This window comes from Centruroides sculpturatus, unplaced genomic scaffold (assembly GCF_000671375.1).
Source record: "Centruroides sculpturatus isolate CEXI.00-Female unplaced genomic scaffold, Cexi_2.0 scaffold1529, whole genome shotgun sequence".
NCBI lineage: Eukaryota > Metazoa > Arthropoda > Arachnida > Scorpiones > Buthidae > Centruroides > Centruroides sculpturatus.
Genome location: NW_019385619.1, coordinates 51008 through 70430, shown reverse-complemented (window position 1 = coordinate 70430; position 19423 = coordinate 51008). Strand labels below are relative to the sequence as shown.

Below are 19423 nucleotides of genomic sequence, written 5' to 3'. Positions count from 1 at the left end.
AATTTCACTAAGAATTCGATATTGATGTAGGGCTAATGATGAATAAAATAAATATAAAAGCTTGTAAAGTAATTATTTATATATTCTCCTGGCTTCTTATTTAATCCACAAAGCATAAAAGATGCAACATTGAAGATTCTTGATTCTTACCCATTAAAAATCTGGAAAATGTTATAATTGGGAATCCCTATTGTCAGGGTTGGATGGTGGTACGATGCAGCAAAGTGGCATTTTTTCTAATTTTTATTGTGACAAAAATGTGCGTGACTGCAAAGGCACAAGAGTTGTTGTAAATTGGAAAGATTAAACAGTATAAAGTTTCATTTCCATTGTTCATTTCATTACAATGGGCGGCGGCATTCACAAAACTTGCCTCACTTTTATCTGGCACTGTTTATCAGATACATATTCTAACATTGAACTTTCAAGTAATCACATATTTATGGATTTAATGAGACAATTAAATTAATTTCTCTGAGGTATTATTGATGGGATGAGATTCCACATTTCTTAAATGCTGTGCCTGCCAATATAAGTTTCTTCAACGTCATAGCATAACTTGGCATTCCACTGAACCTTTGATACAGAAGCTGTAAAGAAAAATATCCGAAAGTATTTATAATGTTAGCAATATAAAATAATATAAGGTAAAAAATTCATTTTTTTATGTTAAAAAGATATGAAATTTATTTCATGTAATTGTTTAAATTAATTAATTTTAATTTGTAACATTGAACAAAATATAAATGAATTCCAGTTTCATAACTTATATACAACTAGGGATGGACTTAGATTTGTTGAGGCCCTTTCCTTTCGTCAAATATTAATTGGTACTGTATAAATTTAGGTCCTAAACCAGTGTTTTTAATCTTTTTGTAATACTGGCATCCCTACTTCTTTTTCGATATAGAGTTATTATGTCTTGTGTACTTTTAGTAATACACATAAGAAGTGTTAGGGCACTGCTCAGCACTATATTTTGTGATTCATGAAACATTGTTGTGGCACTCTTCATTAAAAACCACTGCCCTAAGCTGCAGATTGTTTAGCTTATGCACAAATCCAGTCCTGTTTATTGTGGCTCAAATATCAGTTAACAATTCTGAAGAGTTTAATTGTAATTTCTTGACTTATTTCGTCTTCATAACTGTGTCTTCTTTTAATTATTCTTTACTTTACAACTGGGTGCATAGGTAGACACTGGGCATCTTTAACAAGAGTTATGTAGAGGTTTGTTTATTTTTTTACACATAAAGAAGCATAATACTGAATCCAGAGGAATGAATTCAAGTGATGTTGATGGTAGGAAACTGCAATCAGCATGAAGTTGTCAAAGAGTTTAACAAGCTGCATCCACATCCAAGGCTAATATTATAGGTTTCTGGGCAAAGTAGTGCACCACAGGCCCTGCCTGAACAACTGGCAGGTGATTGGAGAATTAGTGTTAAATTCTGGTCTGTGCATAAATTAAAATTGGGCCTCAAGCCCAATTTTATTTTAAATGGTGGAAATTTTAATAAATAAGCACTCACCAGTATCTTTTCCTACTGCCCAGTGTGCCCGTTCATTAAGACGGCACTGTCCAGACCTCCCATCAATCGCACACACGAGCCTGTCTAGATGAAGCCCATTACACTCTTAGTGATTTCATGCTGATGGCAGGAAGATCAAATTAAATTTGTTCTTCCTTAATCAGCACCATGCTTTCTGTAAAAATTAACATAACTTTTATGTGTTCCAGACTTATCTCTGTTTAATCTCTATTATAAACTCTCATTTTCTCCAATTGTTTATGGATTTAAACTCACAAACAGTATTAAATTTCTTAATTATCTTACAATATTGTAATTTCTTCATAAATAAAATAAGTAAATAAAGATTTTTACCAGTCCACAACATAACTTTTGAGCATAAATTGTTGCATGTGTTCATATTGTTGCGCAGTCAGTAAACAGCCTCCTGGAAGATAAACTAGAAAAAAAACAAAGAAATTAATGAAAAAATAAGAAGCAATTGTAAGAAAATGGTGGAAATTTTAATAAATAAGCACTCACCGGTATCTTTTCCTACTTTTTCCTTGAATAAATCACTTTCATCTACTGAAAATCTACCTGAAAATGAAAGACAATGACTTACACAGATTAATAATTACTATATTATTTGTTTATTATCATCAGATATTTATATTATTTTAGTGAAGATGATATGTAAATATAATTTATAGTTTAATAATACAGTTAATCATCATCAAAATTGATCATTTTTAGTATATTTTCTGTTAAATAATCTGACAATTTAAATAAAAATTAAGTGTCTTTAAGTCTCAGCCACTGGTATGATCTTTTTTAATTTAAATTACAATATATTACACTGAGTGGTTAACACAACTAAACACTGGTAGTTAATCTCAGGTTAGCACCTCACCAACAGGCTGGGCATGTGGAATTTTCCGCATTTTCTTCGCTTGTTTAACAAATAAACCTGTTATTTCTGTTCTGCAATATAAATCTGTTGTTATAACTGATATAAATACTTACCTTCTTGTAATGTATTTGGAATACAAGTGCCAGAACTTGGAATCCCTCTGACAGGATCACCGGGTTCTTTGATGCGACAAGTATATCCTGATGGACATCCTGTTGTTTCAGTAGGTGCCAAAGTAGAGGAACCGCTACACGAACGTTCAACTACATCTGTGTAAATAAACAAAATAAAGCCTTGAAATCAGATCTTTTATTGTTTATTGTAAAGTATGTAGGAATTTTTGTGTGAATACTTTTGACCCAACCCATGACACATCTGGTATTATTTGATACATGTTCTATATGAAAAAAGAGGGAAAAAAATTTGACATGTGCTAGCAACCTACTTTCAGATTTAAAGAAGGAAGTGAAGGTCTTTTGTTTTCAATGAAAACATTTATTTTATTGTTTTTTCTCTTCATTTAAATAGTAGAGTGGGGTTAATTCTATCAAGTGTTGTCATGTAAAGCCTCTTGTAAGACATGTCCTACGTTTGATAGGGATTAAAAAAAAGCGACATTAGAATAATAATAGAAATAGGAAAAAGGATTTTGTTATTTATTTTATTTTGTTTTAGATATATATAATAATACAATAAAATCTGTCTATGACGGAATTTGTCTAAAACGGTATTGTTCGGTGCTAGTCTATACAGGTTTTACTTTACAACTTTTCTCTTCTATTTTCTCATAGAAGATATCTATGGAAAAATCAGTTCTGGAAATGCTATATATATGGATGATAGTGAAGTCGTGTCAGGTGAGGTTGCTCATAGGGTACCTCTATTACCATAGGCTACCGTACCCATATAGTTAAGTAGGTATCCTTCCATAATCTCTCATAGAAGATACCTATTGAAAGTTACCTCCAGAATGCTATAGATATAGATGATAATGAAGATGTACAGTAAGTCTGAGGTTGCTCATAAGTTACCTCCACCATACCCACATAGTAACTGATATTCTCTATGAGAGGATACATATGGAAGGGTAAGAAGCATCCTCTTAACATAAACAGTTAACCACGTTAATCATACATGCAACTATTATCATCATCATCAATTAAATTATTAATATTTATTGATGATACAAATAGTTTATCATCAATCTATGTAAGAAAAATGACCTAATCAATGTCACTCACCTGGTAAAGCAACTGAATTCATATCAGCTTCTTGTAACCAATCGATAACTATAAATATATATTATTAATATAGTTTAAATACATAATAGCACATAATACACATAAAAATTCTCTCATTAATGTTTTAGGGTCCTGATGCAAGTGTTATTAAGCATATGAATGAGGTTATTAATGTGCATTGAAAATAACAGATTTATGGGTACTATGTATATATAAATAAAATATAGTATGGTTATGCATAAGGATAATTATGTGCTCATAACTTGATCATGTAATATAAAATACGTTCATAGTTCGTAGACAAATTGCATTTGTAAGCACATAGTTATATCTTTACAACTATGTGCATAATCTATGAAACTAATTACTCACATAATTATATGTTTATTGTTATAAGCACATAGTTACATAGTTATCTTAAATGCACATGGTTATGTGCTTATAACAATTATGTGCATCATATATGTGCTTATAATAAAATTATGTAAGTATATATTTATAACTATAGATATATACTATAATTATAACTATGTGCTTATAGATATTATTAAAGTAATACGTTTATAGTTATGTGCTTAACCATAAAATTACCTGCTACACATAACTACTATAAACATAATTATGGCAAAATGCATACAGTTATTATTATAGTAATATGTATATGTTTATAAACATAGTTATGTTACATGCTTATAACCATGTAAATCATCTATAAAACTAAGTACAGTACTACACATAATTACTTACATGAAAAAATTCAGAATTTTAAGCGTAATTTATAACTTGATATCTAATTTTTTCACGTATAAAGTTTATAATTATATGCCTGGTACCGAAAACATAACTATGTGCACGATGGTATAAACATAATCCGGTATTTACGTCTATGTGCATAATCACACGCATATAATCATGAAGGTTATATGCATATGATTATGCACATAGATGTAATTTATATGTGGTTAATCTTATAATAGATCTGTGCATAAACATATATGTATAACCATCTCCCTGTAACTATGTGCATAGTATTAATATTATAAGTATAACTGTATATTTAAGTATATAAGTATAACGATATGTTCACAATTATGTCTATAAAACTATAAACATAACCATATATTTACATCTATGTGCATAACATAATACGTATAACCATTTCGCTATGACTATGTGCTTAATGATGTAAGCATAGCTAATATTTTAGATTTATGACACGATACTATAATATCTATGTGCGTGATATTATACACATAAATACAATGGACTTTTGTTGTGCTGTCCACTTGATATAATGAACGTAGTTACGTTTATGTGCACGATACTATAAACATAGCTCTAACCTTATAACCACGCTCATAACATAAGTATAACCGCAGGCGTGTGATTTAATGAGTGATATTACAATACAAACATAACTATGAGCTGTACAGTCGATCCCCCCTATAACACTGTAGATAATTCCGTGTTATACGAATTCCATGTTGTACCAGTCACTTAGATTTTACAAATACGTGAGCCGTTCGCAGCCCGGCATACGTATTCGTAAGATCTAAGTGACTCGTACAACATGGAATTCGTATAAAATGGAATTATCTACAGTGTTATAGGGGGGAAGTCTACTGTATTTTGTCATAATTATGTTAAATTTTTGGGTTATTGGGATTTTAGAGCGTGTTAAATACCCTAAAATTACATTTTTGGTGTACCGTATTTGGTATATGTGGCTTTTTTTAGAAAGAATCATTTCATTTGTCACGAAACAATTCTGCATACAATAGAATGAATCATAAAGAACCGGTTCTTATCGCGTCCTTTTATTATTCTTTATCTCGAACGTCCGTTTGTCTGGATTTAAAAACTCATTTAAAGTAATTTTCGCAGGGATTTTTCGCTGGCGAGGTCATCATTCCATTCCGGGTTCGGTCGATAGAGGAAAAATTGGCGCTACTCACCGGCAGCAGGCGCCATCTGTTGAGTGCAGGTGAAAACGCAGCCGTTGTAACAGCAGAGTAAATTGTCGCAATCCGCGTGGAAGCGACAAGGTCGTGCTGAGCATTTGTCTTTTTCTATAGGCCAGGTCGGTGCTGGGCATTTCTGTTGATCGGTGTCGTTGCTGGACACGAGTTTGGTGAGGAAATGCTGCAACTGTTCCTGCAGAAAAAATCATTTTAAAAAAATATGAGGAAAATTGAGGCGAAGAAGAAAAAAAAAAGTCTAAATTTTGGTGAGGTCGAGAGATTACTTTAGCTGTTTCTGTGAGGAAACAGTAAACAATTGAAAATAATGGGCATAAATGTTTAGTGAGGAAATGTTCCTTTAGAGAGAAAACAAGAAAAAAAATTGGAAACGATGATTAAAAATATTATGAGGAATCGTTTCTACGTGAGGAAAAATAACATGAAACTGAAAATAATGTCAAAAATATGATGAGGAATTGTTTATAAATAAGGAAAAATAACTTAAAACTGAAAATAATGTCAAAAATATGATGAGGAATTGTTTATAAATCAGGAAAAATAACTTAAAACTGAAAATAATGTCAAATATATGATGAGGAACCGTTTATAAATGAGGAAAAATAACTTAAAACTGAAAATAATGTCAAAATATGATGAGGAATTGTTTATAAATGAGGAAAAATAAGATAAAACTGAAAATAATGTCAAAATATGATGAGGAATTGTTTATAAATGAGGAAAAATAAGATAAAACTGAAAATAATGTTAAATATATGATGAGGAATTGTTTCTACATGAGGAAAATGAAAATAAAAATTGAAAATGTGAGTGAGGAACTGTTCTTCTATTAGGAAAAAAAAAGTAAACAATTGAAAACAATGGGCACAAAAATATGACGAACTGTTCCTGCTATGGGAAAAAATAAAAACAAATGTACAAAATTATGAGGAAATAAATATATAAATTTGGCGAGAAATTGTTTTATTAACATTGCTGTAGGAACAATTAATTAATGAAAATAACGGGCATAAAAGTATAACGTGAAAGTGTTAAAAAGCCAAAAGCTAAGAATATCCTGTAGGATAATAAATTGAGTATAAATTTGGTGAGGAATTGTTGCAGTTGTTCCCGTAGAAAAGAGGAAAAATTTAACTGAGGAACTGTTTCTATTGAAGAAAAGCAAATTACGTTCTACAGAAACGAGTATAACTAATGAGATTGTTTCAATTGTTCCAATAAAAGAGATTAAAAAACAATTGCATTCGTTCCACTTGTTTATATTCACTTCTAAATGATCATTCAGTTGAAAATCGATCGATCGCCGATCGATGATCGCAAAAAAACACTAAAAATTCTGGAGTTATTGTATCAATTAAACGTAACATAGCGACAGTTGTCATTAAAGGGAGAGAGATTTGAAACGGAAATTGGTGGTGACCTTTTAACCTTTTTTTGTCAATCAAGAAATACCCCCTTCGTCCTTGACGTGTAGATCTGTTTTTCTGAAGAATATTTTAAATGTAAATCTTTACATTTTATTTCGCGATCGATCAAATTTCTTTGTGAAATTTGACGTACGAAACGAAGAAAATTTGTCAGGATATTTTGAGAAAATTAATAAGAAAATAACGCATGAAATCCTTATGCATATATGAAATATTAAATGTTCGTGAAATTCTAAAATGTTCACGAGAAATGTGAGTGAAATTTTGGAAAAATTCATTAACAATGTCATTGCCTGAAATTCTGAAGAAACTTATAAAAATTGGAATTGAAAATCTGAGAAAAATTTCATAAAATTGTTCATGAAATTTTGAGATAATTTGCCCGAAATTCTGAAAAATTACATGGAAAATATACGTGAAATACTGAGAAAATTCGTTAATATTGTTTATAAAATTCTGAGGAAATTTGTTAATATTGTTCACGAAATTTTGAGAAAATTTGTTAATATTGTTCACGAAATTTTGAGAAAATTTGCATGAAACTCTGAAAAATTACATGGAAAATATACGTGAAATACTGAGAAAATTCGTTAATATTGTTTATGAAAATCTGAAAAAAATTGTTAATATTGTTCGTGAAATTCTGAGAAAATTTGCACGAAATTCTGAAAAATTACATGGAAAATATACGTGAAATACTGAGAAAATTCGTTAATATTGTTTATGAAATTTTGAGGAAATTTGTTAATATTGTTCATGAAATTCTGAGGAAATTTGTTAATATTGTTCGTGAAATTCTGAGAAAATAAGCGTGAAATTCTGAGAAAATTACATCGAAAATATGCGTGAAATTTTGAGAAAAAAACACCGTCGAAAATCTGATAAAAATCACAAAAAAGTTGACGAAATAATAAAAATATGTACGAAATGCACGATAAAGTGCATGAAATATTTGTTCGTGGATATTATTTAAATTTCCTTTTTTGAAATAATTGAATTAAAGAAATTCTTTAGAAAATGCTCGAGTTATTGAACTCGACAGAAACAAGTTGATTAAACTCTCATCCGGTTTTTCTTTTTATCAACACTCTTAAAAACTCGAAAACATTTCTAAGAATAAAATAATTAATATCGAATTTTAATTCAAAATTTCATGAAATTTAAATTTCTATTATTTATTATTTACATATTTTAAATATTCTCCCGTTTTTATTAAGAGAAATGCGAATTAAGCGGGCGGTCGTAAAGCGAGGTCTTGTTTATTGCCTTAAATTCTGAATTTCATTTACAATAAAACGCAATTAAATTCTTATTTTTTAAATTTCAATTTCGCGTTATTAAATGTGTCAACCTAAAACCTACAAATTAATAAAAGGAACCCTTTTTTATTTTTCCTCTAACAAGGCGGAACAAAATGGCATTTCCTGTTTGTTAAATTACGGTACGAAATTTCATTATCGTCGACTCGACTCGACGACTTTCTTTCATCTGTTCGGCAATTACGGTAAACCTGTCTAAGGCGGAACTTGCCTAAACGGGAAAATTCTCCGGTTTACGCAGGTTTAACTGTAAATAAAGGACCTAAAATCGAGTGTTCCTAATAGAATTTCGCATTCTTGAATATCATTGTGCGGAAGAGAAGTTTCCTTGAGGAAATACTGGCAGAAGTGAGTGAGGAAGTTCGTCTGAGAAGATACCGGCAGTGAGAGAAAGTTTCTGGAAAGTGATACTATGAGAAGGGAGTGAGGAAGTTTGTCTGAGAGGAAATACAGATAGAGAAAGAGAGTAAAGAGGTTTTTTATGAGGAAATGCTGGTAGAGGAAGCGAGTGAAGAGGTTATTATGAGGAAATATTAGCAGAGGAAGTGAAAAAAGTGGTTTTTCTGAGGAAACAACGTTAGAGGAAGCGAGTAAAAAGCTTTTTCTGAGGAAATTCTGGTAGAGGAAGCGAGTAAAAAGCTTTTTCTGAGGAAATTCTGGTAGAGGAAGCGAGTAAAAAGCTTTTTCTGAGGAAATGCTGGTAGAGGGAGCGAGTAAAAAGCTTTTTCTGAGGAAATGCTGGTAGAGGAAGCGAGAAAAGTGGTTTTTTTTTCTGAGGAAAAACTAGCAGAGAAAGTGAGTGAAGAGATTTTTCTGAAATACTGATAGAACTGAAGATATTGGGGCCTTTTTGAGACCTCCAATACATTGAGTTATTCTATCAGTATATCAGTTCTTCAGGTGTATAGAGTTCTGCTGGACTTCCTAAGATACGGTCTGTACTGTACTGTACAGTACATAGTGCATGCGCTCTTCTAATAATGAGCTTTTCAGCATTCTATTAGGTCGTAAAGCGGGGATCTGCTACAGATATCAATTATCTTCTAAATTGAAGCAGAACATAATGAATTTTATACAAATACCACGACGAAACCATAGAAATTTAATTAATTAAATAAAATGTGGCAGCAAAATTAAAGAAATTCTTCACTCGTTTTCTAGCTAAATTATTGATTTTTAATTGAGAATTTAATAAGATCTACGAGTAAATTAAGTGTTAAAGAATCTTCCCTGCGAGTTGCTTATTAATATTTATCATCAAACGAAGGTCAGTTTGTGTGTCTGCCTTTAAAAATATCAATAAAATGTCACTTAAATTAATTATCCTATTTATTTTTTCTGCTATAGAAATGATGTCATTAACAGGGAATGTATATTAAAAAAAAAGACTATTTTACCTTCTAATTCGACCGATTAAACTTTGTAACGCTTGATTATTATAGGAATTATAATATATTCTCGATATACAGTTAACCCCGCTTTTACGACTAATTTTTTTGCTGTAAAACAATTTTTTTTAAGCGAGTCGTCGTAAAGCGAACCTTGATTTCCCATCGATTCAGTGTTATAAAAGGAGGTTCGGTTCCTGAATCATAGGATAAATTCTACTGTTCAAAATTCATGGATACGTCCTAAATCTTGAGATTCTTGGAAGTTTCCTATTTATCCAAAATTTATAAGGATTTATCTTATGATTTATCGAGAATTATCCTTACTTTGGATTATCTTCCAGATGTAAATATTTTAATTTTGATTCTTACAGTCATATCTATATTTCAAAAATAATAAGAAATTTGTGCCAAAATTCTTATTTATTCTTTAAAAAATAACTGAAAATTTCATGTGAAAAATTAATTAATTCTTTCACAAAGAAACTTCATCGCTTACACGAGATGAATATAATCTTACAATTTCGCTGATTTCTCTTACAATTTCGCTGATTTCGCTTAAATTTCGTTTATTCCTCTTGCAATTTCATCCATTTCTCTTGAAATTTCGCTGATTCATCTTGAATTTTCATCCATTTCTCTTGCAATTGCGCTGATTTCTCTTAAATTTCGTTCATTCCTCTTGCAATTTTATCCATTCCTCTTGAAATTTCGCTGATTCATCTTGAAATTTCATCCATTTCTCTTGCAATTGCGCTGATTTCTCTTGAATTTCGTTTATTCCTCTTGCAATTTTATCCATTCCTCTTGCAATTTCATCCATTCCTCTTGAAATTTCATCCATTCCTCTTGAAATTTCGCTGATTTCTTTTGAAATTTCGTTGATTCCTCATAAAATTTCATTCATTCCTCTCAATTTCACCCACCAGTGACCACGTGGATTTTCCCGGGTTTTCTTCACGTTCGTAACAGCTAAATATAAACGAGATTCCCCTAGAAAGTCCCCCGGAGAGGCATCCCCCCCTCAGCACATCGCCCACGTGTCACGTACCTTATACAAACAAAAACAAAACCATCTTGCAATTATGCGACCCGTAAACAGGATCAAAGAATTTACCGTAATTATTTTTAATAAGCCAGGATAAAAACTGGATGTATTCTCGATTTCTAAACTTAGATTCAACATAAATCTTTCAAGTCACTTAAGCTGTTTTTCCAGATTGATTGGTCTGCTCTCCTCTTTTCTCCTGACAGAGTATTATTAGTTAATGGTGTGTCTAGACTTTCTTCCAATCCTGTCAGTTAGATAGATTATCTTTTCAGATCAACAATTTCCAGAATGAAGAGCTTTTTTTGGACAGTCACTCCCGAATTGTTAGAAATCCAAAGAATTATGTAGAAGTTGCAGGTTTAAATAATATTAAGGATTTTTGTTCTTAACGAGTTGAAGTTAGATTAAAAGTAGAAATCGCTTTATTTACTTTAATTTTTAATATTTTAAGACTTTAAGTTGTTTACAAACGCTAAATGGGAAGATAGATAGGAAGTTTGGGATAGGATTAGATAACCCGAATAGAGAGTTTAGGATAGGATTAAATAGGAAGCTTGGGATGGGATTGATTAGGAAGCTTGGGATTGAATAGGATAGAAAGCTTGGGATTGAATAGGATAGAAAGCTTGGGATTGAATAGGATAGAAAGCTTGGGATTGAATAGGATAGAAAGCTTAGGATTGAATAGGAAGCTTGGGATTGAATAGGATAGGAAGCTTAGGATAAGATTGAATAGGAAGCTTAGGATAGGATTGAATAGGATAGGAAGCTTAGGATAGAATTAAATAGGAAGCTTGGGATGGGATTGATTAGGAAGCTTGGGATTGAATAGGAGAGAAAGCTTAGGATAGGATTGAATAGGAAGCTTGGGATTGATTAGGATAGGAAGGTTAGGATAAGATTGAATAGGAAGCTTAGGATAGGATTGAATAGGATAGGAAGCTTAGGATAGAATTAAATAGGAAGCTTGGGATGGGATTTATTAGGAAGCTTGGGATTGAATAGGATAGAAAGCTTAGGATAGGATTGAATAGGAGGCTTGGGATTGAATAGGATAGAAAGCTTAGGATAAGATTGAATAGCATAGGAAGATTGGGATAAGATTGAATAGGAAAATTGGGATAGGATTGAATAGGAAGATTGGGATAGGATTGAATAGGAAAATTGGGATAGGATTGAATAGGAAGCGTAGGATAGAATTGAATAGGAAGTTTATGACAAAAATGAATACTAAAATAAATAGGAAGCTTAATATAAGCGTAAATAGGACGCTAAATAAGAAGCTTAAGATAGAATTTAGCAGGAAACTTAAAAAGTAAAAGATAAAACACAAAATTAAGTAAGAAGATTAATATAAGATTAAATAGCAAGCATAGAATAGAATTAAACAGGAAACTAAGTAAAAAGTTAAGAAAGGATTAAAGAAGAATATAAATAGAAAATTTAAAAAGAATTAAATAGGATCTAAATTTTAAAAATGATTGAAAAAATGTACTGTTTTGATTGTTGACAGTTTTGGTTTCGAATGTGATAACAGTTTATGTGGAGCAACGACTGAAGTCAACAGAGAAAGTCAAACCAAATTCCATTCAGTTGATGGTTTGTTTATTTTCGAGTTGTAAAAATGCCGAGAGGCGAAACTTTGAACAGAAAATTGCCAAGGTCTTTCACCCTCTCGTCACTAATCTCATTCTGAGTGCAGTAACCTTCTGACCCGCACCCAATACAAACTTTCGATTTTTGTGAATCTACAAACCTCAGACTTTCATGTTTAGACATAATTAAATGTATATAAACGGCAAGATTCCCGTGTAAATATTTAAAGATTACGTGAATCCTATAGGATCGAATCGAGAGCACGCTTCAGATGAATATTTCAAGTGTGTTCCTCATCCGATCCTAAGCTATGTAAGGTCAAATCCAGTTCACACTCTCCTGTTTATTTTTCTTTCTTGGCTTTCTACTTAGTTTCTACAGCTTTGGAGCATGATATTTACAAAATAAACTAAGATTCTGGAAAGGATATCCATTGCTTATTTCATGAAATCCATTAATAATCTTAAAAATTCTGTTTCTACAGCATGTGCAGTACAATTGAAATTTTCTCGTGTACGTGTTGTAGAAAGAATCAACACATTGAATGGAATGCAGCAGTGATAAGTGTGTGTGGCACACCTGATACACAATAATTTATTTAAACTCTAAATTATTGGGTATCAGGGAATCCCGCGATACCCTCAGAAGCTGGTTGAGATACCCTGGGGTGCCGCAATCAGCTTCGTGATTGCTGCACCCCAGATTTTAGGCTTCGTGTTATAATTTTCACTGTATTATTTTCGTTTATGGCTTGCATTTGGTGTACAGAAGTAACCCAAAAGACAGTTAACTTAGATATATTAACGCCTGAATCAGTAAGGTTAATATAAAAACAAGGAAGACCTTCTGAACACTTCAAGACACATTCCACACCCATAAAACAGGCTGTAAAATGTAAAATCCACCCTCCAAATCATTGCACCTCATAAAAATCTGATTATTATTACATTCTGTGTTTAAAAAAATCAGGTATGAATCTTCTTCTTTTTTTTAATGATTCCTCATAAGCGCAGTGTGTAATTCAATACGTAACGTATCACAGCTGAATCAAAATATATCGGTCTTTATTGATTGTTAAGGAAGGTCGATTCATTTTGCTAAATAGAATATAACGCATTCCTTTGCCCATAAATGGGTTAAATATCTGGCAAAGGATGAAGATCGAATGTCAGAATATCCTCATTTACTTCCTCTTAATATTGGTTAATCGATGAAATTAGGTTTTTCTCCTTGTATTATTGGTTTTAAATTACAATTATTGTTTTTTACGTACGATTTCTTTTAATATTTTTTAATGTTTTAGGAATTTGTTGCCGGCCGAGGGAATGTCCTCAATTCGATTCGATTTTGTTGAAGGAACGTATTACGTTGAACTTATCCCATTATGTTTTGATGAAGAAACGTAATTTATCCATCCTATTTTCATGAGGAAAAAATGCCTTATTCGATCCAGTTTTTAAGAGGAAAAATGCCTTAATCGATCCAGTTTTGATGAGGAAAAATGCTTTATTCGATCCTGTTTTGATGAGTAAAAACGCCTTATTCGATCTAGTTTTGATAAGGAAAAAATGCCTTATTCGATCCAGTTTTGATGAGGAAAATGCCTTATTCGATCCCGTTTTGATGAGGAAAATGCCTTATTCGATCCTGTTTTGATGAGGAAAAATGCCTTATTCGATCCAGTTTTGATGAGGAAAAATGCCTCATTCGATCCAGTTTTAATGAGTGTTCAGTGGTTTTATCCACTCAGTCACTGATGGCCACTACTCACGAGGAAAAATATATATTATTCAATTTTAATTTTCTAACCAAGTATATTACATTTATTTACATTCTGCTGAGGAAATTTACTGAATTAGAATAATTGTTTCTAAGATAAAATTGTACATTTTCGAATCTTTTTACAGAAATGTATTAAACTCAATTCTTTCCTGCTGAAAAGGAGGAAATCCATATTCTTACGCTTACATCATATTTCATTTTTGAGGAAATATGTTGTATTCTACTAAATCTCGTTGGCAAAATATACCACATACGAGTCATGCTGCTGAGGAAAAATATATGCTTACTAGAGTGAGATAATCACAATGCCTGCAGCTTACTAGAGTGAGGTACTCACAATACCTGCAGCTTACTATGTGAAGTACTCACAATGCCTGCAGCTTACTATAGTGAGGTACTCACAATACCTGCAGCTTACTAGAGTGAGTACTCACAATACCTGCAGCTTATAATAGTGAGGTATTCACAATGTTTTCAGCTTACTAGAGTGAGGTACTCACAATACCTGCAGCTTATTAGAGTGAGATACTCACAATGAATTGACAGATATATACAAGAATGTAACGAATGTACATGAAAATACCTTCCACCGATAAAAGAACACGTTTCATTTTTAAATTATTTACATATTTAGAGGATAAGTGATGAAACATCTGCTCGTTTCTACTACGAAACCACCTGGCAGAGAGAGGATCCAAGGTTACTTTCTACATTTTAAATTATCGGGATTACCAAATTCTTCTAGGTCATAATCTCCAACATTTGTGATCCAACGTTTGACCGATACAATCAATGGACCAACTTACTAGTATTTCTGGTTTCTACTGGTGAATTGAACTACTTTATTCAGGTCACGAATCTCACTTTGAAGCTGCTTCCAACAACTTGCAACCAATTAGTAATCTTTTCATAAGATAATTACAGATTTCTCGTGGCACTCAATGGAGAAAATATGTACCGAGCACCTTTTTTTGAAGGTGTACACAAAGTTTTATACGTAATTATGTCTTTTGCGGTGTTGTTTAACAATAAAATTCTGTGTTTTATTCGTTGCTAGAACAATAGCAACAGGAGGTTGAGGACAAAAAGAATAAATTAACTTCCACCTCGTGTAAGGGGGAGTGTAAAATAAACATCGATTAGGATTCTGTATTGATCATTGTCAGCTTTAGAAGTGGGTGAAGGACGGATTAACGTCGTTTCTTTAACAGCGGCTCCACCCTTTACAATCAGTTAATTAATAAGATTTAATAAATGAATATCCATTGAGGGATGTTCAATCTCATCAATGTGTAAATATGCGAAAGGATGATTTACGACACCATCAAGTATGGACTTAGTAACAGTATAATAGGAATTATTTGATGTTTATCAGTAGAAAAGTAGGGCAGAGGTGTATTTTCTTTTATAGGTTTATTACAAAATGTGTGCCTGATGAGAGGGTGGATAGTATTCTGATGCATTGTGATGTAAGCAGAAAATGCTACAGGAGTTTCCTTTCTAATAACAGATCATAAAAAGAGGTGGTGTTAGATATTTCTAGATAAATTATTAGATTAAAATGTACTTAAATATTAAAATTTTAACCATTTTTTTTTTAAAATAAAAATAGTAATGCTTAACAGCAAAATTTGCTGCTAAATAACCAAGTTTTTCTTCAATTGAAATCAAATTATATAGAGAATTTTGTAGGTATTTTGATGTTTCATTGTACAATATTAAACTAATAAGAACCTTATTCAATCTTTTAATATTAGATTACTTCAAGGACAAAGTTTTTCTAAGGTTAGTTTCATAGTAATAAGGATATGAAACCTTTAAAGGAATGTTACAGTGATCCAGTAATCATAATTTTTTAAAAAAAGTAGTGTATAATTAAGAAAAATCTTTACATTCCTGTAACAAAGAATGTATATTTTATAAAAATTCATAAGAAAATATGATTTTATAAATAAATAAATTACAAATTTAAGTGTGTTTTTAGAATATTAAGTGTAAAAGTAAAGATTTTTAAGTAAAAATTTATTAATTATTGAACAAAATATATAAGAATTTTCTCTTTTTCTTTGATCAAATTACTCAATTATCACAGCTTTAAAATTCAGATCATTTTTAAAAATAGAAGACAGTTTTTTTGGGGGGATATTTTTTGTGCCTTTATTGGGTTACAATTTTTTTTAATAAAATTACATTTTAATGCTTTTTTAAGGTTGTTCCATTGACACTCTAACATAGAGGCAGTGTTATAAAGTGTCTAAGATGTTTATTTGCGATTAAAACATTATTTTAAAGTTTAAAGAAGTAATTATTATGCAGTATAATTATATTTGTAATACAGAAATTATATTATACTCTGTAGCTTTTTGATGTACAGTATATATATATATATATGCATAGTGTAGGCTATTAATGTATGCTCTATTCATAATAAATGCTATAGTACATTCATATTATAAATATAAATGTATTTATACACTACTGCTGTGATATATAGTGTTTAGCATATCCTCAGCTGATAGCTCTAATGCTGTATTTAAAGGGTGTGTTGTAGTTAATGCTATGCTGTATCTACAAACACTTTAGATAATACAGTGAATTGCATTCTGTGTTTGTATTTACAGTATTTCCTATAGTGAATACAGCATTTACTATAGGAAATACTGTAGTAAATGCTGTGATATAGCTGTATTCATATTATACCTATAGAAAAATTAGCATTATCTTTATAGATCTAACCTTAATTTATAAATATATCAGACAAATGAAAAAAAAGTATATAAAATATAAGCAAAATCTTTAAAAATGAAGCATAAAATGTTATGTGAACTCAATTCTTTATATATTCTTAGTTGTTTAATAATATAGGGCAAGAGACAATGTAACATTGTTAACCTAAATAATGCTAAATTTCATAATTCAAAATTATTAAATTAAATAAATAAATACATAATTAATGCAAAATTAAATTAAAATAATTAATATTTTAATTAAAATTAAAGTTAAGACATTTTAAATCATTATTCTCCTATCATTTACTTGAATGAATCAGTGTCTTCCTATATTCATACCCTTTTTTTATTATTCAGAAAAATAAGATAAAAAGTAATAAATGTCATTCTATATTTAAAAAAATATTATTTGGGTTATTTTTTTTAATAAAAATTTAAATTTTTTCTGCATCTAAAGGCAATTATCTCGCTAAATATCATTAAAAAACACGCACACACACAAACGGGTTATGAGAGGAATCTTCTTCACCCATCCCTTTCTTAGAATATACAATTAATTTTCAATTAATCTATCAATTTATACGGAATTTTGTATGCTCTTTTACTGATTTAACTGTAATTTTATACAGATTTTGTAGGACTCTTGAAAACCCTATTGAAATTCATTACACAGTTACCCAGACGAATCCTTCTGTCTGGTTCAAAGTGTTGACCCTATGACACGGGGATGGGTCCCAGGTGTCGCGTGTTACTGAAAATATTTGCTAAAGTTTTTGCAAAGATTAAATTTCCTTAGAGAAATGTCATGGCATCTGTCAAAAATCTAAAACTCTCCATTATAATTTAATAGATTGTGGAAAAGGGGACACTTAGAAAAATTTTATTTACATTTAAAAATAAATATAATTGCTCTAGAAAGATATTGCAGAAATGATTTTCTCTGTAAATAATCTTCCAGCGTGGCTGTTACACACTGCTTTTTAACTATTAAGGTAGTGTTTTTAAAAGTATAATACAGGCGTCACACAGAGGAGGTCTCGTGTCATGAGCTTAAAAGTAGGCGGGTATGACCTAAAAAATATCTTATCAGTAGTGTAAATTGCTTGTAATTTAAAAAAAAAATTACACTTGAAATTTTAATAATCAAATGATAGACGAAAATGGCAATAAATATATTATTTATACGCCACGAAGAATTAACTGATCGAAGATAATGGATAAACGATGGTGGAATTAATATTTTTCCTTATACAAAATTGTTATAAACGGTTACAAATAAAAGATAATGGAATTAAAGACGAATTAAAGGTGAGTAAATTAGGTTATTATGCAGCATCATGTTTAAAGAGAAAAAAATTACGTAAGCACTTTGAGGAGTTATGTCATTAGAAATTGTTAAATTTAGATACGCTAGCGTTATTTGTTTCTCTTCATATTTGTCAAATATGAGAGCATATCAAATATCAATATTCTAGAAAACCTATTGGGCATGTTTCTTTATATTCCCTAAGATTGCATATTCTCTTTTTAGATTCGTCCATAGAATATGCACGAATCTAAAGAAAGACTATCATTCAGCTGCAATCAGAAAGACTATATCATTCGTCTACATCTAATAACAACCGCTTATATCTCTCCATACTCCTGAACAACAAACGCATATATCCCTCCATACTCCTGAATAACAACCGCATATATCCCTCCATACTCCTGAATAACAACCGCATATATCCCTCCATACTCCTGAATAACAATCGCATATATCCCTCCATACCCCTGTAAGATTATTGATTATATTCCTTTATATTAAACATTATTCCGCGCGTTAAGGACTACATTCAAATGACAAAAAATAAGCACACAATTTAAATGAAATCCTACAAAACAAACTTTAAAACGAAGCCAACGAATTAAATTATTTTTCTACCCAAAAAATAATCATCTTTTTATATTTTATAACGTAAATATCTTTAATTAAAAGTTAAGTTATCATACAGGAATAAACGAACCGGAAGATCGCTTCCAAAAAAATCTTGGCAAAAGAGTGATTAAATAAATAAAAAGTTTTAAGAATAATTCTTCTGTAAGGTGAAAGGAAGAATTTAAAAAAATTTCTTACCAGACTTTCAGGGCGGAAATTATTTCCTTTTTCTTCACAATTGCAGCCATATAATTGTAAGTAAAGAACGAGAAAACATATAAGTAGAGCCTTCATGCCTTAGCAATCAACTGCCAAACAGCTGAGTGGTGTGATTAACTCTTGACGTTTTCGAAACTTCAGGGGGTACTTTTTTATACTTTACTGCCATCTATCGTCTGATAAAGTAATTACACAACACCCTAAATTGTATTTTTAGACTCAGGAACCTTCAAAATGCAAAAAACATTAAGGGTAATTTACGTATGTATGGGTGGGTATGTGTGTGGGGCACGATTTTTATTCACCCTGTTTCAAGCTNTGAATAAAAGAGAAAGCTTAGGATAGGA

The 19423-nt window shown here is 30.9% G+C and overlaps 1 protein-coding gene across 2 annotated transcripts; it reads right to left on the bottom strand.

Annotated features, from left to right (window-relative positions):
* Positions 1 to 7: 7 nt before the first annotated feature.
* On the bottom strand, positions 8 to 19166 carry LOC111640664 (WAP four-disulfide core domain protein 1-like). 2 transcript variants are annotated; one of them, XM_023386703.1, is made up of 7 exons: positions 19056 to 19166; positions 5621 to 5819; positions 3666 to 3713; positions 2538 to 2693; positions 2055 to 2111; positions 1887 to 1971; positions 8 to 590 (listed from the first exon to the last, which is right to left on the bottom strand). In XM_023386703.1, the coding sequence occupies exons 1-7, from the start codon at positions 19149 to 19151 to the stop codon at positions 548 to 550; spliced, it is 684 nt and encodes a 227-aa protein (XP_023242471.1). In that variant the 5' UTR covers positions 19152 to 19166; the 3' UTR covers positions 8 to 547. The 2 variants fall into 2 exon arrangements, with proteins under 2 accessions (XP_023242471.1, XP_023242472.1); XM_023386704.1 differs by lacking the exon at positions 8 to 590 and adding an exon at positions 1555 to 1707.
* Between the last annotated feature and the right edge of the window lie 257 nt (positions 19167 to 19423).

Bases quoted from the DNA above. Each gene is read 5' to 3' on its own strand.
- LOC111640664 (XM_023386703.1), bottom strand. From the start codon at position 19,151: ATGAAGGCTCTACTTATATGTTTTCTCGTTCTTTACTTACAATTATAT. The intron at 3,714-5,620 runs GTGAGTAGCGCC...ATATATTTATAG, and splicing joins ACAGATGGCGCCTGCTGCCG to TTATCGATTGGTTACAAGAA. The intron at 591-1,886 runs GTAAAAATCTTT...TTTTCTTTACAG, and splicing joins AAAAGTTATGTTGTGGACTG to CTTCTGTATCAAAGGTTCAG.